The sequence below is a fragment of the Gossypium raimondii genome, chromosome 4, assembly GCF_025698545.1.
Source record: "Gossypium raimondii isolate GPD5lz chromosome 4, ASM2569854v1, whole genome shotgun sequence".
NCBI classification, from domain to species: domain Eukaryota; kingdom Viridiplantae; phylum Streptophyta; class Magnoliopsida; order Malvales; family Malvaceae; genus Gossypium; species Gossypium raimondii.
Window position 1 is genome coordinate 2,118,691 of NC_068568.1, and position 24,846 is coordinate 2,143,536.

Sequence of the window (24,846 nt, forward strand, 5' to 3'; positions counted from 1 at the left end):
GGTTGGTTTTTTTCATAATTTGATTCAAAATATAAAAATTCAGTTTAATCGATTAATCCAATCTGTTAATATGATAAAAAAATTAAATCATAACTAAAGCATAAATAAAAATAACAATGAAAGTTTTTTTTGGTGATATTTTATCAACTTGTAAACTCAAAAATAATGCATTTATTTTATAATAAAAATATTTTTATTGATTCCAAGAAAATTTTCAAATTTATTTTTATAAATATAATATTATTAGAGAACAATAAAAAATTCATTACCAAGTAATGTCATGGGTACGCTAGAGAGTATATAACCATGACACATTTGAATGTTTCATCTTGTTCGTGAGGGGTGATATGACTTAACAGAATTGACACATTGCTTGGAGATTGAATGCCCATCTATAATGCATGGTAAGTATGAGAAATAATTTTTTGAAGTTATGTAATTTTAAAAAAATTGTAATATTAAAAGATTTGATTTCGTAAATTTTAGAGTTTTGATTTAATTTGTACGGAAATTCAACTATTAATAAAGTCCAAAATTAAAGATCTAGTGCCGTGAAAAATCTATCAAGTAGGGTAAAGTAAAAGGTTAAAGGCGTTGAGATTGCAACATTTAAAGAGAGAAAATAGAGCCAAACTAATCTACGTGTCAATTTATTATTGGATAATCGTACGGATAGAACGGTTTGAACTTCACACAAATCCCCTAAAACCCTAAATTCCCCAAATAATACCTTCCTCCGTTTTCAAAAAAACAAAACAAAGAAAAGAACATTAGCCTCTTTAGCCCTTTTGCCCCCCTTTTTTGTTTACACCCCATTCCCCTCTCTTCGCAGCCACTGTTTGTCACACAGGTAAACCCTAGATCTCGATGTCACCCCTTTTTTGTTTTTAATTTCATTTTATCGAATATAAGTTTAATCTCTGAATGATTTTCGACCTTGGGTTCTGTTTTGTTTTAAAGATTTTTTGAAAATAATGGACCGGTACCAAAAGGTAGAGAAGCCTAAAGCTGATACACCCATAAACGAGAATGAACTGAGGATTACAGCTCAAGGGAGGATGAGGAATTATATTTCTTACGCCATCACTCTGCTTCAGGTTTTATTTTTTTTTTTTTTTGCTTTTTCCCTACGTTTTTTTTATATGTTGAGTGTTTGCATTGTTATTGATTGTTGAAAGCTTTTGTATTTTGTAGGACAAAGGTGCTAATGAGATTGTGCTTAAAGCCACTGGTAGAGCTATCAACAAGACTGTCATGATTGCTGAATTAATTAAGGTGTTTTATTTTTTGAAAAACAAACTTTTTTGGGTTCTTGTTTATAAATCTCGTGTGGGTTACTGACATTATTCGTAGTATGTGGAAATATGTAGTTTTAGTTGCATATATATATATACACAGAGACTTCTGTATTTGATTGGTCTTATATTTATAATCCCAGAGGAGGATTGCTGGTCTTCATCAAAACACATCGACGGGATCGATAGACATAACTGACACATGGGAACCGCTGGAAGAAGGCCTTCTTCCGTAAGAACCTAGATTTCTTATTCTTTCTAGTAGTAAGAACTATGCTGCTCGTACTCTTCATTTAAGTACGTGTTTTGGAACTCGTGCCCGACACATGGATATGGGGACATGATCTTAAAAGACCTTCCAAATTGGTGGAAAAACTTGTAAAAAATCTAACCGTGCCCGTGTTTGATACTTACATCCTGATTATGGGGATATGAACTTCAATGATCTTCCAAATATATGGAACAACTTTGAAAAATCTAACGGTACCCATGTTGGATACATACCTATATTTGATACTCACACCTACGTTTGAGTAACATTGCGTAAATGTATTAATCTTCTTGCTAGAACTAACATCATTGCCACTAATTTTTGGTTTTTGCTTGTGCAGCCTAGAAACCACACGCCATGTTTCGATAATCACTATTACTTTGTCTAAGAAAGAGCTTGATTCGTCTTCAATAGGGTTAGCTGACCTCCTCTTATCTGTATTTAAAAGTTAAACATTGTTCAATATAGTCTTGTAAATTGAATCCTGATATTTACTAATGATTATATCGGTGTGCTGCTTTGTTGGTTTGTTAATTTGATGTTCAGATATCAGCCTCCGATCCCGGCTGATCAAGTAAAGCCGTCAGCTGAGTTCGAGGACAATGAAGGAGGTAAGAGAATTATGTACAATTGATGTCATTATGCATTTCTGGTTTATTTTGCTTCTTGCCTGAATTGATATTTGTACACCCATATCATGCAAATTAGAGACATCCAAAGCTAAAGCACATGGTCAAGTCACATGAGTTGTTTGGAGGAATATTATATTTTCAATAGGTTTTAGTACATGAGTTAGCAATAAACTGCTTTTGCTTGTTCATTTTTAGCCACTTACATGACCAATTTTCGGCAAAGGCAAGGAAATTATTTTACCTATTTTGGAGAGGTCTTTTTTACTATCCTTCTAATTTCTAATTTTAAATTTTTACAAACGCTTCTTTATGTTATGATAAACTATTGTAATACTTGTGGAATAATTAAGCTTTTTATTGTGTTAATACACTAAATAACCGAACGAAGCGTAGGTGTTTGAGCAAAGTGATTTTCCTGCTTTTATAGTACTTGAAGACGTTGAGAAGTTAAAATCGATTTTAGCCCTGTCATCTTGCATTTCCAATATGGGGTATGCTTAGTTTGGTATTAGTGTATAATGGACACTTTCGGGGAAGGTTAATGGGACAATAGAGGCAATAGGGTTGACTGAAGTACCATGGAGGCTTTTATACTAGGATTTGGATTGCATGTTGCACCCTCTACTAAAAAAAATGAGCAAATTAGTCTTTTTCTGTTATTAACTTTTATCCATTTTTACGGTTAAAAACCGGCATGGTTGACGGAGTAACCAAATAATGGCATGTAGCATACCACACGTCTCATGCTGACGTACAAAGCTCAATTTTTAAATGTAGAAATAGATGAAATTTTTAATAGAACTGGTTAGTTTTTTTTATCTAACGTATGGGGGTTAGTTCATTTTTTGAGTAGAGCGACTAAAATGCAATCTGACTCTTAGTATAGAGAATCCCATGGTACTTTTACCAGTTGTTTCTGTTGGTTGGAAGTAGTTGCTAGGTTTTAGAGCCTATAGGCGACTTTTCTGTATCTGATTGATTGTAAGAGTCTGTTATCCAGATTCTTGCCGTTTATTAAACTGTGCTTGTGTTTTTCCTGAATTCATAGACATTCTTTCTTGCGCAGGCCATATCAATGGTGGCACGGTGGAGCACAGGAATGGAGGATGGGATGGTGGGCGAGGCTATGGAGGAAGAGGTCGAGGTCGAGGTCGTGGTAGGGGACGTGGTTTCCGAGGGCGTGGAAGAGGGTATGGTGGTGGAAATATGCAACGGGACTCAGGATATTACAATGGTAATGGTCCATCAGGACCATTGCCTGCCCAGGGTCGTGGTAAGCCCTTTGCTTTCAATGTGTTCTCGTACCCTGTTTTAGTGCATTCACCATTTTTGTCTAATCACTTATTGCATCAGGTCGTGGACGAGGTCGAGGAAGGGGACGTGGAGGCGGTCGTGGTCAGGGTTTCACACCCGATGGTCCATTCCAGAAAGGTGCTTGAAACAGCTAGAGCATTAATCCTTAGATTCTTCTGCAAAACTTTGGCTTTAGTAAACAAAAAATCATGTCCTTTTTCTACATTAATTAAGGCTTTGTTTTTCACTTGGAGAATTTGTGTTGTAAGGGACCTTTAATATATTGGTTTTTCATTCTAGGCCACAATTTTTGTAGGAAAGTTGGTAGGGATAAATTTATCTTTTATATAATATTATTGAACACAAATTCTAGATGAAGAAACATAATTGTTGAACTTATTAGTATCTCTTCAATGCTTTTAAGATAAGATGGATAAGAAGCTATATATATGTTTTTATTCAACACGATACATTTGAGTGGGATATAGCAAGAAACTATGTAGTAAGTAGATTTTTATCTTTCAATAAGCTAACCCAAATTCCCCTCTACCTTGGAATCTGCACAAATGCCATAAAAAACATAAAATTAGCCCTAAAAAGCATTAACTATGTACTTAATCCCAATATTAAGCAAAAACTAAGCAAAAGCCCTTAATTCAAATCTTTGGGTTTTTCTTTCTTTTCTTTTATATTATATTATAGTAGCTTGGGTTTGTCAAAAGTTAAAATAAAAGTAAGTTAAATGAAAATTTTTAAATAATTCAATTATGTTTTATAATTTTTGGTTTAAGGATGTAAAAAGTCCTTAAAATTTTTCCAGAAAAAGCAATTAAACCTTTTTCTTTAGTACTTATTTGGATACTTGAACTTCTAAAATGCATCAGAAAGGCCCTCAAACCTTTTTAGAAAAAACAATTAAGCCCTTACTTTTTTTTTACACTTAATTGGATACTTGAACTTTCAAAATGCATCAAAAAGACCCTCAAGCTTTAAAAAAAAGTAATTAAACCTCCGCTTTTATTAAAATTAGAAACAAATTATAAAAAATTAAAATCAATAAAAGCTATAAATATTACTAAACTTTAATAAAAAATTAATATTAAAAATTAGAAAAAAATAAAAAATGTAAAAATTATAAAATATATAGAAAATAAAAAATATAAAATTTTGTAAAGTCATAAAAAATTATACAAAATGTAAAGAAATATAAATTTCAGTAAAAAAGTTTATACAAATTATCGTATCAAAAGAAGCATTTTATAATTTTTCTATTACTTTTATTGATTTTTATTTTTATCGTTTTTCGCCACATGGCACATTATATACTTTAATTGAAAAACTAAAGGTCGTTAACTTTAATGATCAACAGTTAAAGTAAATTGTTAAAAGGACTTTTGATGCATTTTATAGTTTTCTATGATTTTAATAAAATTTTACAATAAATTTTTATTTTTTATGGTTTTATAAAAATTCTAATTTTTATATTTTTATTAAAATTTAATAATTTCTCTAAAATTTATTATTTATTATTTTATAATTTTTCCCTAAATTTTAATAAGAGTAAGGGCTTAATTGCTTTTTAAAAAAATTTTGAGGGTCTTTCTGATGCAATTTAAAAGTTCAAGTACCAAAATGAGTGAAAAAAAGCAGGGGCTTAATTGCTTGTCTTAAGAAGTTTAAGAGTTTTTTGATGCATTTTGAAAGTTCAATTGCTCAATTGAGAAAAAAAAAAAAGGAGCTTACTTACTTTTTTTGAAAAAATTTGAGAGCTCCTTAAACCCTTAAACGAACTTACATAATTTTACATAGATACGAATTCTTGTGTCATTATAGATTTTAATCAGTAATTTTGTGTTACTTAAGTTATTTTAAATTTAAATTATTTCAAATATAGTATAAATTTGAGTTGAAGTCCTCTACTTTTTTTCTTTAATTAAAATCTAATTAAAATAGAGTGAATTAAGACTCGAACCCAAAAAAAAATGGGCAACTTAGATATGTCCAAAACAACCCAAAAAGGAAAGAAGATGAGGCTATAGCTAAGTAAGATTGACCGACACGACACATAATCATATGATAAAAGGCTAAAATATAACATAGATACCTATCCTCTTCCTAAATTTTATCAAGACTGTTAAATAGTGTCTGAATATTGTAAAAATGGAAGTACAGGGACTATATTTCAATCTTTTGAAGAGTTCAGGGACTTATTGCACATTTTAACCTAAGGTAAACCGTACCTGGACTGCATCTAATCTGGCACTTGCGATCACATCGCTGCATAAGCCTCGCTGCATCACCCGAAAACAAAAACACCATAATCATAAGTTAACATCCAAGATCAAACCACCACAAAAAAATAAAAAAAGAAATTGAAAAAGGTTCTTCTTTTTTTGAACTTACTGTTACTTTGAACGCAACCAGTACTACAAGCGTCGTAGCAATCCACCTGTGGTGCTACGTTTTTCATTTGTGAACTTAAAACGCAGAAAATAAGAACAGCAATTATCATCATCTTCTTCATCCTTATCCCTTTTTTTTTTCCTTTTGATGGATGATTTTTTTTTTTGGGGCTTTGCTATTAGAGGTTTATATAGAGGGTCTTTGATTGAAATTACCCATCAACTTACATTGATCTACGTATTTGCCATGTTTAAATGAAGAGCTTTCTCTTAGCAGCCACGCCCTCATACAAGTGGGCCTTTGAAACTTTAATGCACCGTCTCGCCAATTCGTTTGACTCTAGCCGCCTACTTTTACTTGATGGTCAAATTTTTCAGTTTTTGTTATCCCTCCACTTTAGCAAGAACACCTGGCATAACATGGAACAACAATCGGACTCCTCACTTGAGACGGTCTACGATGACCTATTGTGTTCGATCTGGCTTCGAGATAGTTGGCTGCACACTCTTGTGGGGGATCACTTGCTACATGTTTATTGTGAGAGACAATGATTCTGTCACTTGGCCACGGTCATATGAATTCCTTATGTTAGCGGTTACGTAGTACTACAATATAAGGAGTGACCCCTCTATATAAGCCTCTAAGTATCAGCCTAGGCATTCTCTCCTTTTCCCTTAGCACCTAGACTTCGACTCTCTACCTATCATAAGTGAATCGACATTCCTTTCTATTATCTTCTCCCCTTAGTTTTCTTTCTTGGTGAAAATATGTATCAACAATTTTATAATCATTTTAATTTAGTTGGTTATTGTGAGAAATTTTTTAATTTTGACAAAAAAAAAATCTATGTTCTAATATTGTTTATACAAAAAGAATGTAGAAAAAATTGAAGGCGGTTTCACCCGATGGACCAAAAGCCACAAGTGATTGAGTTGAAGCTTAACTAAGAGAGTAATAGCAAAAGAAAGATTAAACTATGTAAGTCAACTATCCTTGATAATCTAGCCAATTCGACAGGACATTATCACTTGTTTATCACATACACTGTAACTTGATAATATCGTATCATCTTGCTGACTTAACAAAGGACTAACGAATGACGGATGGCCTAGGGGGTCATCTCATTTATCTTCATCTACTCTTTAAAAATGAAGATCTCTCTCTCTTCCTATGTTTTTGAAATTGGATTAATGGTCGACCTTGTTAAACCAGTTCAAAAGAAATAAATTATTAAAAAATTAAAAAAAATGATTCAACCGAATTTTTATCTCGGTTCAGTTGATCTATACTGATTTGCGAGTTAATCGATTTTTCACCTCTCACCAAACCGGTGTCCCAGTCCAACCGATCTAGTTTAGGCAACACTACTCTCTCCCTTCTCTTGTCCTCTTCTTCAAACTTTCACCCCTCCTTTCTCCCTAGCTAGCTTCACCTCTTTCACCTTGCGGCTCTCGATCCATCAAGTGAACTGCCACTTTAGCCTCCACAAGCCTCCACAACACTTTCTCCCTCAACAATTATAAATTTGAAATTATCAATGTATATACAAAATTACATGTATAAAAATTTAAAAAGAAGTAATTAATGTGAAGACTTGAAATAGTTTAAAATAGAATCAAAGATGAATACTATATGAAATAATAATATCTGAATGAATTTTAAAGTGAATATTGTATAAGAAGTAAACCAAAATACGTAAAATAATATATATATATTTAAATAAATATTACATATGGATTGAAAATTTTCATATAATAATATATGTATAATAGTATGTATAAAAAGTCGATATAAACCAAGTATATAGTAGAGTAGGGTTTTGAAAGAAATAAATTATATATGAAATAGGTAAAAGATATATAATAATATGAAATCGATGATATATTATGTATATATATATATATGTACAATAAAAATAGTTTAATACAAATTATATATATATGTATAAAAAAATATTATGTAAGCATATTATTGTATTAATCATTAAAGCAGAGAAATATATAAGTGAAGCTAAAAATGTATAAATTATATTGAAATTACAACAAGAATGCATAAGATAATACATGATAAATTTAAATGATCAGAATAATAATACATGATAACTTTAAAATAATGTTAATGATGCATTATATTATAATTTTAAAATAGTATTAATAATAAACTTAAAAATATATTAAACTTAAACATAAAAAAATGTTAGATTTTGAAAACAATATATCTAAAAATAACAGGAAAATAAATTTTAAACAGAGTAAAAACCAAGTACATTAAATTAAATAAGTATGGACTAAATTGTATTTAATTCGAAATAAAAAGAAAAAAAATGAAAATAAAGCAGAATTGAGATAAAAAAGAAAGGCACTCGCGAGTAACATGGGGACTAAAGAGGAAAAATATCCCCAGCCCCAAAACGCTACGTTTCAGTATGGACCGAATTGAAACAAGCAATGAAATATGTGGCAAAATTTAAGGAACAAAAAAGGATCAATTTAAACATGTTACAAAAGCGAGGGGACCAATATTGATAATAAACCATTGAGACAAAACGCGCGGATCTTTTCCTCTGGTCGGGTCACCGCGCGGGTTAAAGCCACCAAACTGGTAAAATCACAGAAGAAAGAAAAAAACAAAAACTGGTAAAATCACCTTTGAAAACTTGCTACCCGTTTTTTATTCTCAGTGTGCGTGAATCCTTATACAGATTTTCAATTGACTTTATATAGACGAATTACAGCAAATAAATAAAATGAAATACACATTCTATTCTGTTATTTGAAAAGCGTGCGTGGGAGGGTCAAAGGTGACGGCGGCAACCCTAGGTGCAGCTCACCTAAGGTTTCCGTTGACTTGGTGTTTTGGGCAATTCGGGATATTTGGGTTTAGGTATTGGGTCTGGGTAGTTTAGGTTGACAATGTTTGGGTCGATTTGGGTTAGGGTTTTATTGCAATTGGGTTTGTAATAAAAACTGGACTTGTAGTGGACTGTTATTAATTTTTGGTTCTTTTTATGTGCACGTTGGCCCGAGAAAATTGGGCCTATTTCAATTATTAAACACAAATACTGGATAAAAACAACATGTAATTTCATTTCCTTCATCAACAAAATTTTAATCTAAAATTATTACAGGAGTTTCGGTTCCTTCATGCTCTTGTTCATCTTCTACTGTTTCATTTGACTCCTGTGTTTGTTGCTTCATCTCTTTGGCTCTGCCCCATAGCACCATATATACCCCACATATTATCATTAATCCCCCTATGATGCTGTTGATTTCTCAGGAAAAAAAGAGAAAGAATTAGAAACTAAAACACCATTTGCAGCTAAGTTATTCGAGTTTGTATGTGAGTGTTGTAAAGCAAATATACCTTCCTAAATGCAGCTTTTCATCAAGTAATAAAGATCCCACAACAGCAACAAGCACAAGCCCCAATGGATTGAATGTAGCTGCATACAATGGTCCCTTCAACCGAACAGCCCATGATATCAAGAACACGAACAGAGCAGATCCCATGGTTCCCTACAACATAACCAAAAAAACAATGTCAAAATGTTCAATTCCCCCCAAAAGAAAAACCCAACATGTAGCCATTAACAAACCACATAAGCAACAGCTAGAAGCCTAACGTTCCATCCAAGTTTCCATTGATTCCAATCCCTCACAGTACAAACAGCATACAAAGCTCCTTGTATTGATCCCATCAAACACATCAAAGCAGTGCTTGAATACAAGTAAGGGAACCCCATACTCATTTTAGCCTAGCAAAGTTCAAAAGTTAAGTACGAAAAAAAAACCATGCAAGTAGAGTGAAATTGATGGAATAGGAAAAGGAAAAGAACCCAAGTTTTACCTGAATGATCAACCACAAACAGAAAGAAACGCAGCTCAAAAGACCCAAAAAAGCACCGATAATAAATTGACCGGTGCCATGATATGAAGGTACTTGTTGATGATGATGCTTTAAAATATTTACATCTGTTGACCAGATGTTTACGTCTATACCTTTATAAAATATAAATATCATCGCTCCACCTATTCCTATTAAAGTGCTACACACTTTGGCTTTCCCGGCACTTGTTTTTATTGCTAGTTTCTCCATCCTGTTATCATTATTAACTTTGTTTCAATACATTGAAAAAATGACAGAAATTTAGAGACAATTGGAATTGGGTTCCACGTTTATATTTGATTTTATCTCTATTTTATCTCTAGGTTTTGTGATTCTATTGAAAGTTCGAGGAGGCAACGGCAGTCCACAAATTTTCACTCACCAACGCCCTTAGTGGGTGAGGATGCTCCTGCTGCCTGTCAACCCCTCGAGCTCTTAGCAGAGTCACTGAATCCACTAGAACTCTCAACAGAAACTAGAGATAAAATCCAACATAAACACCAGGGACCCAATATCACACCCATTGAAGTATCCAACGGACACAAAAAATCAAAATCAACCGAGGGTTAAGAAGTGTACTTGAAACAAATGGCCAAAATAAAAGTAAAGGCTGGAGCAAGGTTGACGATGGCTGCAACAAATGTTGCAGATGTATGCACCAAGCTTTGCAGGTACAAGTTTTGAACCAATGATCCTCTGTAAAATACATTTACAATTAGCTTAAAACAAACAGATTTTTGTATATACACATATAAATTTAAGTTAAACATACCCAAATAATCCACAAAGAAACGCTTGAAGCAGTACTTTTCTATTAAATTTTTTCAAGCTCTTCCTGTAAAAAAAAGAAAAAAGAAAAAGACTCAGATAAAAAAAAACAACTAATAAAAGAACAACTGAAACAAAAAAAGATTAAGCTTCAACCTTTCAAAAAGAAGAGCAAGCGGAACCATGACAGCGGTGGCAAACATGAATCTATAAACCACAATAATTCTTGAACTCATCCCATCATTAGAAGCTAACTTATACATGACATTAATACCAGCAAATATAATCTGTACCAATACCATTAACAATGGTGCCTTTATACACTGAAAAATATTTGCAAGACCCATTTTATGTATAAAAACTCAGTAATATGAAAACCAAGCAAAGAAAAGAAACCCAGAAATCTTTTTTCTTGTTTTCTCTGCTTAATGGGAGAACTCAACTGAAAACTTAAAAACCAGGAGGGGGTAGAAATAGAAAAATTAAATTAATTAATTAAAATAAAATAAAAAAAAGATAGTAATATTCTAATGTAATAAATACTATGAAGTAGTCTCATTTGTAAAACTTTCCTTAGTTGCAAGAATATTTATAGAAATATATATATAGTAATTAAATTAAATTTAAAAAAAAGATAGCAATATTCTAACGTTAGGAGTTGTAAAATTTTCCTTATGTATAAGATTTTAATTACTCTGTTATAGTGAAGCAAATATGGCATGAGATACCTTCCCAGATTTTCATCTGAGTAACAAGCAGAAATCCAAATCGATTGAATATGGCTGGCTGCATATTCCCTGCAACATACCAAAAAAATAATGTCATACCCCTTTCTCTTTGTTCTGGAGAAGGGAAGACGGTTTTGACAACAATATATTAAAATATATTAAACTTAAACATAAAAAGAAGGTTAGATTTTGAAAACAATATATCTAAAAATAACAGAATAAAAAACAAATACATTAAATTAAATAAGTATGGACTAAATTGTATTTCAATTTTGGGTTCTCCTTAAGCAGAAAGCAGAGAACACAAGAAAAAATCAGCAAAGATTTCTTTTATATTATTAAACACAAATACATAATTATTGAACTTGTTTGTTTTTTCAATGCTTAAGATAAATACAATGGATAGAAGCTATATGCTTTTATTCAACACAATACAGTGAGTGGCAAATATCAAGAAATTATGTTGTAAATAGGTTTTTATCTTTCTACGAAATAACTCAAATTCTCCTTGGAATCTGGACAAATTTCATAAAAAAACACACATAAAATTAGTTTTAAAAAGCTCAAATAATAATTTATTGAGGGTGAATTCTTTCGGGAGAAGTTTTTTGAGTGTTATTCATCGAGCAATTGATCGAACCCTTAACAATGAAAGGTATTGTTCCCGGTAAGAGTTTTTTCCCTCGTGCTCTATAAAGAGCAAGCATGCCTTAAGAAGTTGCTTGAGGAGGTTTGATTCATATAGTTGATCGGATATTCAACGGACAACACTTCGAAGACTTATCTAAAAAAAATTGACCCCCTCAACATAACTACGTACTACCATATAATATAGCAGCTCAACTCTGTGATTTTAAGTTGGAACAATATGGATTAGACAATTGAGATTTTAAAATTTGTTAATCATTCCAATTCAAATAATTTTTTGAATTTAGATTTGGATTCTTGTTTAAAGCTTGGATTGTTTCTGCTTAAGCTAAACGAGTTTAAATTTTTGACCTTTTATTATTACACTAGATTATATCAAGTTCGAGTAAATTTAAGTTTAGATTGAATTAAACTAGTTTAGATTATAGACTTTTATTGTCAAATCGAGGTGGATGTAGTTTAGGTTTAAATTTGAGGTTAGTATTTGGTACATTAGCAGTGTATTTTTACTCTCAGGTAACTTTGAAAAGTTAAAATGTGTCTATTTTTAATATTTTACTATACCCCTATAGGACACTTGTCAACCCAATTTTTTTATTATATGATCTTCTTTTATACTAAACTAAAAGTAAAGAAAAATTATTGCAATTAATTTAATTAATTGCATTTAATTAAATTCAATATTACAAGAATGTAATTGATTAACATTATCAAGCGATAAAAAAATTACAATTTATTTCATTGATTTTATGTTTTGAAATTTAAAATTTCCATATTGAAAAAAAAGAAATTTAAAATTGTCGACAATGTGATAAACAAGTACAATTCGATAATTTTTAATACAATATTTTAGTTTCTACCCTTTTTTTACTTAATCCTTAGTTTTTTACCACAATCAATACTTAAAAAATATTTTTTTGACCAAAATGGAAGTGAGAACATAATTTAGTTTATAAAATTAACTGCCGCTAGAAATTTAATGATTGGGTAATTAAAATGAAAGCATCTTATAGTTGAATGACAAATTTGCAAGGGCCCAAAATAAAAGCCCCCTAAAAGTTAAGTGACCAACTAGGTAGTTTACCCTCTATTCTATTGGTATAATAACAAATTTAGTCCTTAAAATTTTACACATTGTGTCAAATTGGTATTGTTTAACAAATTTAACCCACAAACATTTACATATTCTCTCTAACAACACAAAATATATATAAACAATAAGCACTAAATTTATTATTATACTAATCAAAATTATATATAATTAACGGAAAACCATGATTAGTTGTCTTTAATTAGTTGTTTATTTTCAAAATTGAAAGATTAAATTGTTCTAATTTTTTTAAGAAGAATCAATTTGCTCATAGATATTAAATATTTTAACCATAAAATAAATAAATAAATAAATCCACCACTTATACATAATAAGTTAATAACAATTTTTAAATAATTATATTAAATTAAAATATATGTTAAATTCGTCCGTCAAAACCATTTTAAAAGATGAGATGATGATTATGGCAAGCTCTCATAGGTTCATGCACACAACACAAAGAAACCCTTTCATTGGATAATTCTACTCATAAAAACAACATATAATTGCTAGCTATATATTGCTGCTACATAGCTATAATAATATATAATAAATGATTTAATATCATGTGAACAAATTGGCCTTCGAATTACAGGTAATAAATCACCAAAGATGAGCTTTCAAAACAATGTCTTGCGCAACAAATATATCTGGCAGTAAACTGTAAGTTGCTGCTAATGGCCAATTTTTTTTTTTCAGTATTGAGGGGAAAAAAAGACAAAATTTTAATCTAAAATTATTACAGGTGGAGTTTCAGTTCCTTCATGCTCTTGTTCATCTTCTACTATTTCATTTGATTCTTCATCAACCTGTGTTTGTTGCTTCATCACTTTGGCTCTGCCCCATAGCACCATGTATACTCCACATATTATCATTAATCCCCCTATGATACTGTTGATTTCCCAGGAAAAAAAGAGAAAGAATTAGAAACTAAACACCATTTGTAGCTAAGTTATTCGAGTCTGGATGTGAGTGTTGTGTAGGTATAAAGATAGCAATTTGATTCGGGTTTATATCATGTAATTTTGGGATTTAGTTGTTTTAAATTTGGGTGTTTTCTGGTTTGAATGTTTTTATAGTTGAGAGTTTGAGTGCTAGTGTTGGGTAGGTATAAAGGTAGAATTTGATTCGGGTTTAGATCATTTAATCTTGGATTTTAATTGTTTTAAGTTTGAGTATTTTCGAGTTTGAGTTTTTTTTGTAGTTCAAAGTTTGAGTCTGAGTGTTGTATGTAGGTATAAAGATAAATTTAATTCAAGTTTAGATCATGTAATTTTAGGTTTTAGTTGTTTTGGGATTTTGGAGGTTTTCGAGTTTGAGTTTTTTTAAGTACAAAGTTTGGGTGTAACTGTTATGTAAACTTAATTTGGGTTTAGATCATGTAATTTTGGGATCTAATTGTTTAGGTTCGGGTGTTTTCATATTTAAGTTTTTTTGATGGTTCAGCTCTTTTCAACTTCAAATTGTCTTGAGTTTAGCTGGAGTTCAAGTCAATCTTAAGATATATCTAAATTCAACCCTTTTTAGTTTAAATTTTCAGGTTTGAATTTCTTTGAATTCAACTCGGATTTGAGTCGATTTTAGGGTATTTTTTATTTTGAGTTTAGGGTTTTCTATTGGGTTTTAAGTTCTACTCGATATGTTCAATAATACCTTCACATTTTTTAAGTCATATTTTCAAGTTTGAATTGTTTTAGGTTTAATTCAAATTCTAGTCAATCTCAAGGCAGAATTGAGTTTTCAATATTCTAAACGAGAGTTTTCTTTTTCGTATTCAAATTGTTATTAGCTTGATTTTTTTTTCTTTCAAATTTAGTATATTAAATCTTTTTAAGTTCAAAATTTTTATCTTTCGAGATTCGGTCTCATTTTGCCACCATTGTATCTATATCCATATTATAATTACTATGTTAGTGCTATAAGAATATCATAAAATAGTAAAGCAAATATGACATAATATACCTTCCTAAATGCAACTTTTCATCGTGTAACAAAGATCCCACAACAGCAACAAGCACAAGCCCCAATGGATTGAATATAGCTATATACAATGGTCCCTTCAACCTAACAGCCCATGATACCAAGAACACGAACAAAGAAGATCCCATGATTCCCTACAACATAACCAAAAAAACAATGTCAACATGTTCAATTTCCCCCCAAAAGAAAAACCCGACATGTAGCCATTAACATACCACAAAAGCAACAGCTAGAAGCCTAACATTCCACCCAAGCTTCCATTGATTCCAATCCCCCACAGTACAAACTGCATATAAAGCTCCTTGTATTGATCCCATCAAACACATCAAAGCAGTGCTTGAATACAAGTAAGGGAACTCCACACTCATTTTAGCCTAACAAAGTTCAAAAGTTAAGTACAAAAAAAAACCATGCAAGTAGAGTGAAATTGATGGAATAGAAAAAGGAAAAGAACCCAAGTTTTACCTGAATGATCAACCATAAAGAGAAAGAAACGCAACTCAAACGACAGAAAAAAGCACCGATAATGAAGTGATCAGTGCCATGATATGAAGGTCCAAACCTACTTGTTGATGATGATGATGCTTTAAAAGGTTTACATTTGTTGACCAGATGCTGATGTCTATACCTTTGTAAAATGTGAATACCATTGCTCCACCTAGTCCTATTAAAGTCTTACACACTTTGGCTTTCCCTGCATTTATTCTTATTGCCAGTTTCTCCATCCTGTTATCATAAACACCAGGAACCCAATTCCAATTGTCTCTAAATTTCTGCCATTTTTTGCATGTATTGAAACAAAGTTAATTATGATAACAGGATGGAGAAACTAGCAATAAGAACAAATGCAGGGAAAGCCAAAGTGTGTGAGACATTACTAGGAATAGGTGGAGCAATGGTATTCACATTTTACAAAGGTATAAACATAAACATCTGGTCAACAAATGTAAACCTTTTAAAGCATCATCATCGTCAACAAGTAGGTCTTGGACCTTCATATCATGGCACTGGTCACTTCATTATCGGTGTTTTTTTTAGTCTTTTGAGTTGTGTTTCTTTCTCTTTATGGTTGATCATTTAGGTAAAACTTGGGTTCTTTTCCTTTTTCTATTCTATCAATTTCACTCTACTTGCATGGTTTTTTTTTGTACTTAACTTTTGAACTTTGTTAGGCTAAAATGAGTGTGGAGTTCCCTTACTTGTATTCAAGCACTGCTTTGATGCGTTTGATGGGATCAATACAAGGAGCTTTGTATGCAGTTTGTACTGTGAGGGATTAGAATCAATAGAAGCTTGGGTGGAACGTTAGGCTTCTAGCTGTTGCTTTTGTGGTATGTTAATGGCTACATGTTGGGTTTTTCTTTTGGAGGGGAAATTGAACATGTTGACATTATTTTTTTGGTTATGTTGCAGGGAATCATTGGATCTGCTTTGTTTGTGTTCTTGGTATCATGGGCTGTTAGGTTGAAGGGACCATTGTATGCAGCTATATTCAATCCATTGGGGCTTGTGCTTGTTGCTGTTGTGGGATCTTTGTTACACGATGAAAAGCTGCATTTAGGAAGGTATATTATGTTATATTTGCTTTCCTATTTTATGATATTCTTATAGCACTAACATAGTAATTATAATATGGATATAGATACAAGGTGGCAAAATGAGATCGAATCTCGAAAGATAAAAACTTTGAACTTGAAAAGATTTAATATACTAAATTTGAAAGAAAAAAAAATCAAGCTTATAACAATTTGAATACGAAAAAGAAAACTCCAGTTTAGAACTTGGAAAACTCAATTTTTGCCATGAGATTGACTCGAATTTGAATTAAACCCAAAAAAATTCAAACTTGAAAATATGACTTAAAAAATGTGAAGGTATTATTGAACATATCGAGTAGAACTTAAAACCCAATAGAAAACCCTAAACTCAAAATAAAAAAATACCCTAAAATCGACTCAAATCCGAGTTGAATTCAAAGAAATTCAAACCTGAAAATTTAAACTAAAAAAGGGTTGAATTTAGATATAATTTAAGATTGACTTGAACTCTAGCTAAACTCAAGACAGTTTGAAGTTGAAAAGAGCTAAACCATCAAAAAAACTTAAATATGAAAACACCCGAACCTAAACAATTAGATCCCAAAATTACATGATCTAAACCCGAATTAAGTTTGCATAACAGTTACACCCAAACTTTGAACTTAAAAAAACTCAAACTCGAAAACCTCCAAAATCACAAAACAACTAAAACCTAAAATTACATGATCTAAACTTGAATAAGTTGTTATTTTTATACCTACACACAACACTCAGACTCAAACTTTGAACTACAAAAAAACTCAAACTCGAAAATACTCAAACTTAAAACAATTAAAATCCAAGATTAAATGATCTAAACCCGAATCAAATTCTACCTTTATACTTACCCAACACTAGCACTCAAACTCTCAACTATAAAAACATTCAAACAAAAAAACACCCAAATTTAAAACAACTAAATCCCAAAATTACATGATATAAACCCGAATCAAATTGCTATCTTTATACCTACACAACACTCACATCCAAACTCGAATAACTTAGCTTCAAATGGTGTTTTAATTTCTATTTCTTTCTCTTTTTTTCCTGGGAAATCAATAGTATCATAGGGGGATTAATGATAATATGTGAAGTATATATATATATGGTGCTATGGGGCAGAGCCAAAGAGATGAAGCAACAAACACAGGTTGATGAAGAATCAAATGAAATAGTAGAAGATGAACAAGAGCATGAAGGAACTGAAACTCCACCTGTAATAATTTAGATTAAAATTTTGTCTTTTTTTCCCCTCAATACTAGAAAAAAATTTGGCCATTAGCAGCAACTTGTAGTTTACTGCCAGATATATTTGTTGCACAAGACACTGTTTTGAAAGCTCATCTTTAGTAATTTATTACCTGTAATTCGAAGGCCAATTTGTTCACATGATATTAGATCATTTATTATATATTATTATAGCTATGTAGCAGTAATATATAGCTAACAATTATATGTTGTTTTTATGAGTAGAATTATCCAATAAAAGGGTTTCTTTGTGTTGTGTGCATGAACCTATGAGAGCTTGCCATAATCATCATCTCATCTCTTAAAATGGTTTTGATGGTTGAATTTAACATATATTTTAATTTAATATAATTATTTAAAATTGTTATTAATTTATTATGTGTAAATGGTTGATTTATTTATTTATCGGTTAAAATATTTAATATCTATGAGCAAATTGATTCTTCTTAAAAAATTAGAACAATTTAATCTTTCAATTTTGAAAATAAACAACTAATTAAGGACAACTAATCATGGTTTTCCGTTAATTATATATAATTTTGATTAGTATAATAATAAATTTAGTGCTTATTGTTTATATATATTTTGTGTTGTTAGAGAGAATATGTAAATGTTACAAGCTAAATTTGTTAAATCAAGATCAAATTGATAGAATATGTAAATGTTTGTGGGTTAAATTTGTTAAACAATACCAATTTGATACAATGTGTAAAATTTTGAGGACTAAATTTGTTATTATACCAATAGAATAGAGGGTAAACTACCTAGTTGGTCACTTAAATTTTAGGGGGCTTTTATTTTGGGCCCTTGCAAATTCGTCACTCAACTATAAGATGCTTTCATTTTAATTATCCAATCATTAAATTTCTAACGGCAGTTAGCTATATAAACTAAATTATGTTCTCACTTTCATTTTGGTCACAAAAAAAATATTTTTTTTACAAGTATTGATTGTGGTAAAAAAAACTAAGGATTAACAGTAAAATTAAATGAATTTTTCTACAAAATAATTAATTTATAGTAACTAATTTAATTTTTTCAAGAACGGTTTTTCAATATCTTAAGCAGTTTTTTAAGAACAAAAGGCATACCTTAAGCAGTTTTTCAAGAACAAGAAGAAACGAAAATGATAGAGAAGATGCCGTACCTTAAGCCAAGACCTTGCGAAGAGGAAGATTTGAGCTAAACGAAACAGCAGTGTGTAATTTGCTTGAGAACAGAAGATATGAGATGGACACAACTAAGGAAAAACGGAAGAGATTATAAAAGATGAAGAAAGGAAGAAGTAGACAGAGGAAAGTTACGTGGATGAAGAAGGAGAAGGGATGAAGAACGGAAGGAAGAAGGAGAAAGTAACCTGGTGAGACTTGGAAAATGTCTTACAGAAATAAAATCGGTAAGACATTTACCGTAAACTCAATACTCATTTTACCCGTGTTTTGGAGAATGTTTTACTATAGTAATTATTTTCCAGCAAACAAACACCAGAAAATAAGGAAAGTATTTTCTAGAAAACATTTTCACCCTAAACAAATGGAAGCTCTTAACTTATCCTCATATATTTATTATCATTTAGGGTAAATTACTTAATGTTACATCCCAAAAACCAAGTTAATAGAAATTTAGTTAGTGATACCACTGGTTACGTTCTATTTTTGAGTTAAGATTGTAAAAGCTTTTGTACTAGAAGTTGGATTGCATTTTGTCCATTCTACACAAAATAAGCAAATTAATCTCTATACGTTAAATCAAACAGCAAATTGATCCTTCTGTTAAAAATTTCATCCATTTTTTACTATTAAAAATTAGTTTCAGTTCCTTCATGCTCTTGTTCATCTTCTACTATTTCATTTGATTCTTCATCAACCTGTGCTTGTTGCTTCATCTCTTTGCTCTCCTTATAGCACATATATACTCCACATATTATCATTTTTATATCTATTTTGATTTCGGGGAAAAAAAAGAAAAATTAGAAATTAAAACACCATTTTGCTACTATTTTTGAGTTTTTTCTTTATTTGGTTTTCATATTCTTTTTTTGAACATTAAAAAGTACCGCTCAAACGCTCCATAAAGAAAGCTTGAAGCAAGATTTTCTAGTATTAATTTTTTCAAGCTCTTCCTATGGGAAAAAAAAGAAAAGACTCAAATAAAAAACTAATAAAATAACAACTCTAAACAAAAAATGATTAAGCTTTAACCTTTCAAAAGAAGAGCAAGTGGAACCATGACAATGTGGCAAACATGAATCTATAAACCACAATAATTTTGAACTCATCCCATCATTAGAAGCTAACTTATACATGACATTAATACCAAAGAATATAATCAGACTAATACCATTAACAATGGTACCTTTATACACCGAAAAATATTTGCAAGACCCATTTTATGTATAAAAACTCAGTAATATGAAAACCAAACAAAGAAAAAAAACTCAGAAATAGTAGCTGCAAATGGTGTTTTAGTTTCTAATTCTTTCTCTTTTTTTCCTGGGAATCAACAATATCATAGAGGGATTAATGATAATATGTGAAGTATATATAGTGCTATGGGGTAGAGCCAAAGAGATGAAGCAACAAACACAGGTTGATGAAGAATCAAATGAAATAGTATAAGATGAACAAGAGCATGAATGAACTGAAACTCCACTATAATAATTTTAGATTAAAATTTTGTCTTTTTTTCCCCTCAATACTAGAAAAAAAAATTGGTCATTAGCAGCAACGTACAATTTGTTGCTAGATATATTTGTTGCACAAGACATTGTTTTGAAAGCTCATCTTTGGTGATTTATTACCTGTAATTCAAAGACCAATTTGTACACCTGATGTTAGATAATTTATTATATATTATTATAGCTATGTAGCAGCAATATATAGTTAGCAATTTATATGTTGTTTTTATGAGTAGAATTATCCAATAAAAGGGTTTCTTTGTGTTGTGTGCATGAACCTATGAGAGCTTGCCATAATCATCATCTCATCTCTTAAAATGGTTTTGATGGTTGAATTTAACATATATTTTAATTTAATATAATTATTTAAAATTGTTATTAATTTATTATGTGTAAGTGGTTGATTTATTTATTTATCGGTTAAAATATTTAATATCTATGAGCAAATTGATTCTTCTTAAAAATTAGAACAATTTAATCTTTCAATTTTGAAAGTAAACAACTAATTAAGGACAACTAATCATGGTTTTCCGTTAATTATATATAATTTTGATTAGTATAATAATAAATTTAGTGCTTATTGTTTATATATATTTTGTGTTGTTAGAGAGAATCTGTAAATGTTACAAGCTAAATTTGTTAAATCAAGATCAAATTGATAGAATATGTAAATGTTTGTGGGTTAAATTTGTTAAACAATACCAATTTGACACAATGTGTAAAATTTTGAGGACTAAATTTGTTATTATACCAATAGAATAGAGGGTAAACTAACTAGTTGGTCACTTAAATTTTAGGGGCTTTTATTTTGGGCCCTTACAAATTTGTCACTCAACTATAAGATGCTTTCATTTTAATTATCCAATCATTAAATTTCTAACGAGTTAACTATATAAACTAAATTATGTTCTCACTTTCATTTTGGTCACAAAATTTTTTTTTAAAGGTATTGATTGTGGTAAAAACACTAAGGATTAAGTAAAAAAGGGTAGAAACTAAAATATTGTATAAAAAATTATCAAATTGCACTTGTTTATTACATTGCTGACAATTTTAAATTCTTTTTTTTCAATATGAAAATTTTAAATTTCAAAACATAAAAATCAATGAAATAAATTGTAATTTTTTTTATCGCTGATAATGTTAATCAATTACATTCTTGTAATATTGAATTTAATTAAATGCAATTAATTAAATTAATTACAATAATTTCTCTTTACTTTTAGTTTAGTATGAAAGAAGATTATATAAAAAATTGTGTTGACAAGTGTCCTATAGGTGTATAGTAAAATATTAAAAATAGACACATTTTAACTTTTCAAAGTTACTTGTAGAGTAAAAATATCTGCTAGTGTACCAAATACTAACCCCAAATCTTAAACCTAAACTACATCCACCTCGATTTGACAATAAAAGTCTATAATCTAAACTAGTTCAATTCAATCTAAACTTAAATTTACTTGAACTTGATATAACCTAATATAATAATAAAAGTCAAAATTTAAACTCGTTACTTAAAATGAAACAACCCAAACTTTAAACAAGAATCCAAATCTAAATTCAAAAAATTATTTGAATTGAAATGATTAACAAATTTTAAAATTTCAATTGTCTAATCCATATTGTTCCAGTTTAAAATCACAGAGTTGAACTGCTACATTATATGGTAGTACATAGTTATGTTCAGGGGGTCAAATTTTTTTAGATAAGTTTTCAAAGTGTTGTCCATTGAATAACCGATCAACTATATGAATCAAACCTCCTCAAGCAACTTCATAAGGCATGCTTACTCTTTACAGAGCATGAGGGAAAAAACTTTTACCGAAAACAATACCTTTCATTGTTAAGGGTTCGATCAATTGCTCGACGAATAACACTTAAAAAACTTCTCCTGAAAGAATCCACCCTCAATAAATTATTATTTGAGCTTTTTAAAATTAATTTTATGTGTTTTTTTTTAATGAAATTTGTCCAGATTCCAAGGAGAATTTGAGTTATTTTGTGGAAAGATAAAAATCTATTTACTAGATAATTTCTTGATATTTGCCACTCAATGTATTGTGTTGAATAAAAGCATATAGCTTCTATCCATTGTATTTATCTTAAGCATTGAAAAATAAACAAGTTCAATAATTATGTATTTTTATCTAGTATTTGTGTTTAATAATTGTTTAATAATATGAAAACAAAACAAAAAAACCCAGAAATCTTTGTTGATTTTTTCTTGTTTTCTGCTTAATGCTTTGCTAAAGGAGAACCCAAAATTGAAAAATTAAAAACACAGGAAGGTGTATAAATACTTTGAAGAAAAATTAAATTAATTAATTAAAATAAAAAGATAGTAATATTCTACTGTACAAAGAATTAAGCAGTAGTAGCATTTGTAAAATTTTCCTTATTTGCAAGAATATTTATAGAAATATATATAGTAATTAATTAAATTAAATTAAAAAAATAGCAATATTCTAACGTCCAAAAAATTCAAAAGTAGTAGGAGTTGTAAAATTTTGCTTATCTGTAAGAATTTAATTACCCTGTTGATACTATAAGAATTTAATAAAATAGTGAAGCAAATATGGCATAATATACCTTCCTAAATGCAGCTTTTCATCAAGTAACAAAGATCCCACAATAGCAACAAACACAAGTCCCAATCGATTGAATATAGCTGCATACAATGATCTCTTCAACCTAACAGCCCATGATACCAAGAACACGAACTAAGCAGATCCCATGATTCCTTGCAAAATAACCATAAAAACAATGTAAAAAAAAAAAAAATTACCCCTTTCTCTTTGATCTGGAAAAGGGAAGACGGTTTTGGAGAGAAATTTTTTTTTTTGGATAAGTGCAGAAATGAACCAAAAAAACAATGTCAAAAAAAAAGAAGAAATTTACCACTTTCTCTTTGATCTGGAAAAGGGAAGACAGTTTTGGAGAGAATTTTTTTTTTCGGTTAAGTGCAAAAATGAAGCAATTTTAAAAAAATTTTGATTTAAATAGGCCCTATGAAACGGCGTCGTTTTGAGCCAGTGCTTTAGGCACCAAAACGACATCGTTTTACTTCCGACCCGAGACCCGAGCCGCTCCGGAAAAGGATCCGCGTGTTTTTAACGTAAGGGCTAATTTCACCTTTAGCCCTTTCAATTTCTAATTATTTTGCAATTAAGTTCCTTTGATTTTTTTACGTTTACCTTATAATTTATTATTATTTACAATTTGGTCCACCTTGCTGTGCGTTTTGGAGGGTGGGGACTATTTCCCGTTTAGTCCCTTCTTGTTATCCGCACATTCAACTTGGTCCCTTTTCTTTTATTTATTTCTGATTTGCCTCAAAAATTTGTTTTAAAGTTCAAATTTGTCCTTTTCGTTATTGTTGCTATGTTATTATTAAATTAATTAATTAATTAACTATTATTAACATTATTATTTTCCTTTTATTTATTACTTTTTTTATTATATTTCTTTTCTTTATTTATCTAAATATTTTAAATACAACTAATAAAAATATGATAAATTTGACGGAAAAATAAACAATGTGATTAATTGATTTTAGTTACACATTTTTAAATGGTTAGGAATTAAATTATTTTTTAAAGAGATCAATTCACCCAATATTAAAAATGAAATGAGTATTTTCGTTTAATTATTATATAATCCTTTTCTTTTTAAAATTAGAGGGATAAAAAGTTTTACAGTGTGATTTATCTCTAAATTTTACAAAATTAAAATATATAAAGAAAATCTTTAATATCCTTTTATTTTTTAAAGCTTAGATTAAAATTTAAATACAAACAAATGATGTGACTATTAACAGAAATATTCCTTCTCTACTCTGACTGCATCTGGTAATCAATACATTTTTTTTCAAGAGAGAAAATTAAAATTTAATGTTAAAAAAAGGAAAGAGCAAAATGGGGGCACTGATTATAACAGCTTTCTATTCTCAGTTTTATGCTTTGTCTTCTTCACCCACAATTATTCTGAATATTTTTTCCTGGTATTTATAGGGTGAGCAAGATTGAGGGGGATAGTTTTGAAATTAGAGTATTGGGTTATTTAGGATTGATTTTAATGGTAATCCTTTTCTCTATTTACATACCTAAATTGGAATTACAAGCAATAAAAAAAGAAAAGAGAAGAAAATCAAATACCAACTCCATTAGTCTACAATCAACTTACCGCTGTCAAAGCACAGTCTGCACCTTTGTTCCCAGATTTACCACCAGCTCGATTTAATGCCTACAATTGTCATGTGAAATAATTAAATAAAATTCCAATCTTGAAATCATTTTGTTTCTTCAGTTGCATCCAAGAATAAAAGATGTCAAACCCCTCGCACATTCAAATG

At 30.1% G+C, this 24,846-nt stretch overlaps 3 protein-coding genes and 1 long non-coding RNA gene across 4 annotated transcripts; 1 reads left to right on the top strand and 3 right to left on the bottom strand.

Moving 5' to 3' along the window:
* The first annotated feature begins 683 nt into the window (after nucleotides 1-683).
* LOC105778914 (uncharacterized) lies at nucleotides 684-3,890 on the top strand. Its single transcript, XM_012602676.2, has 8 exons — nucleotides 684-850; nucleotides 961-1,097; nucleotides 1,195-1,275; nucleotides 1,439-1,527; nucleotides 1,907-1,981; nucleotides 2,113-2,177; nucleotides 3,265-3,471; nucleotides 3,552-3,890. The coding sequence occupies exons 2-8, from the start codon at nucleotides 975-977 to the stop codon at nucleotides 3,635-3,637; spliced, it is 726 nt and encodes a 241-aa protein (XP_012458130.1). The 5' UTR covers nucleotides 684-850; nucleotides 961-974; the 3' UTR covers nucleotides 3,638-3,890.
* Nucleotides 3,879-6,069, bottom strand: LOC105778919 (uncharacterized). Its single transcript, XR_001128910.2, has 3 exons — nucleotides 5,895-6,069; nucleotides 5,732-5,782; nucleotides 3,879-4,049 (listed from the first exon to the last, which is right to left on the bottom strand). It is a non-coding gene; the product is annotated as an uncharacterized LOC105778919 (long non-coding RNA).
* Nucleotides 6,070-8,956: 2,887 nt separating this feature from the next.
* Nucleotides 8,957-23,214, bottom strand: LOC105778911 (WAT1-related protein At1g25270). Its single transcript, XM_052629103.1, has 10 exons — nucleotides 23,085-23,214; nucleotides 22,330-22,386; nucleotides 11,276-11,344; nucleotides 10,704-10,754; nucleotides 10,552-10,614; nucleotides 10,359-10,475; nucleotides 9,741-9,990; nucleotides 9,490-9,648; nucleotides 9,258-9,409; nucleotides 8,957-9,155 (listed from the first exon to the last, which is right to left on the bottom strand). Exons 4-10 carry the CDS (start codon nucleotides 10,748-10,750, stop codon nucleotides 9,002-9,004), a joined length of 942 nt encoding a protein of 313 aa, XP_052485063.1. The 5' UTR covers nucleotides 10,751-10,754; nucleotides 11,276-11,344; nucleotides 22,330-22,386; nucleotides 23,085-23,214; the 3' UTR covers nucleotides 8,957-9,001.
* LOC105779146 (WAT1-related protein At1g68170-like) lies at nucleotides 13,289-15,452 on the bottom strand. The gene is made up of 3 exons (XM_052629104.1): nucleotides 15,209-15,452; nucleotides 14,976-15,127; nucleotides 13,289-13,904 (listed from the first exon to the last, which is right to left on the bottom strand). The coding sequence occupies exons 1-3, from the start codon at nucleotides 15,359-15,361 to the stop codon at nucleotides 13,739-13,741; spliced, it is 471 nt and encodes a 156-aa protein (XP_052485064.1). The 5' UTR covers nucleotides 15,362-15,452; the 3' UTR covers nucleotides 13,289-13,738.
* Nucleotides 23,215-24,846: the final 1,632 nt, after the last annotated feature.

What these genes read in the sequence shown, in the direction of transcription:
- LOC105778914 (XM_012602676.2), top strand. Translation starts at nt 975, where the DNA reads ATGGACCGGTACCAAAAGGTAGAGAAGCCTAAAGCTGATACACCCATA. An exon ending in TGATTGCTGAATTAATTAAG is followed by an intron (nt 1,276 to 1,438) that starts GTGTTTTATTTT and finishes TTATAATCCCAG; the next exon opens with AGGAGGATTGCTGGTCTTCA. An exon ending in CTGGAAGAAGGCCTTCTTCC is followed by an intron (nt 1,528 to 1,906) that starts GTAAGAACCTAG and finishes TTGCTTGTGCAG; the next exon opens with CCTAGAAACCACACGCCATG.
- LOC105778911 (XM_052629103.1), bottom strand. Translation starts at nt 10,750, where the DNA reads ATGTTTGCCACCGCTGTCATGGTTCCGCTTGCTCTTCTTTTTGAAAG. An exon ending in CTTGCTCTTCTTTTTGAAAG is followed by an intron (nt 10,615 to 10,703) that starts GTTGAAGCTTAA and finishes TTTTTTTTACAG; the next exon opens with GAAGAGCTTGAAAAAATTTA. An exon ending in TTCTAGCTGTTGCTTATGTG is followed by an intron (nt 9,410 to 9,489) that starts GTTTGTTAATGG and finishes GTTATGTTGTAG; the next exon opens with GGAACCATGGGATCTGCTCT.
- LOC105779146 (XM_052629104.1), bottom strand. Translation starts at nt 15,361, where the DNA reads ATGAGTGTGGAGTTCCCTTACTTGTATTCAAGCACTGCTTTGATGTGT. An exon ending in TTCTAGCTGTTGCTTTTGTG is followed by an intron (nt 15,128 to 15,208) that starts GTATGTTAATGG and finishes GTTATGTTGTAG; the next exon opens with GGAATCATGGGATCTTCTTT. An exon ending in GAAAAGTTGCATTTAGGAAG is followed by an intron (nt 13,905 to 14,975) that starts GTATATTATGTC and finishes GGAAATCAACAG; the next exon opens with TATCATAGGGGGATTAATGA.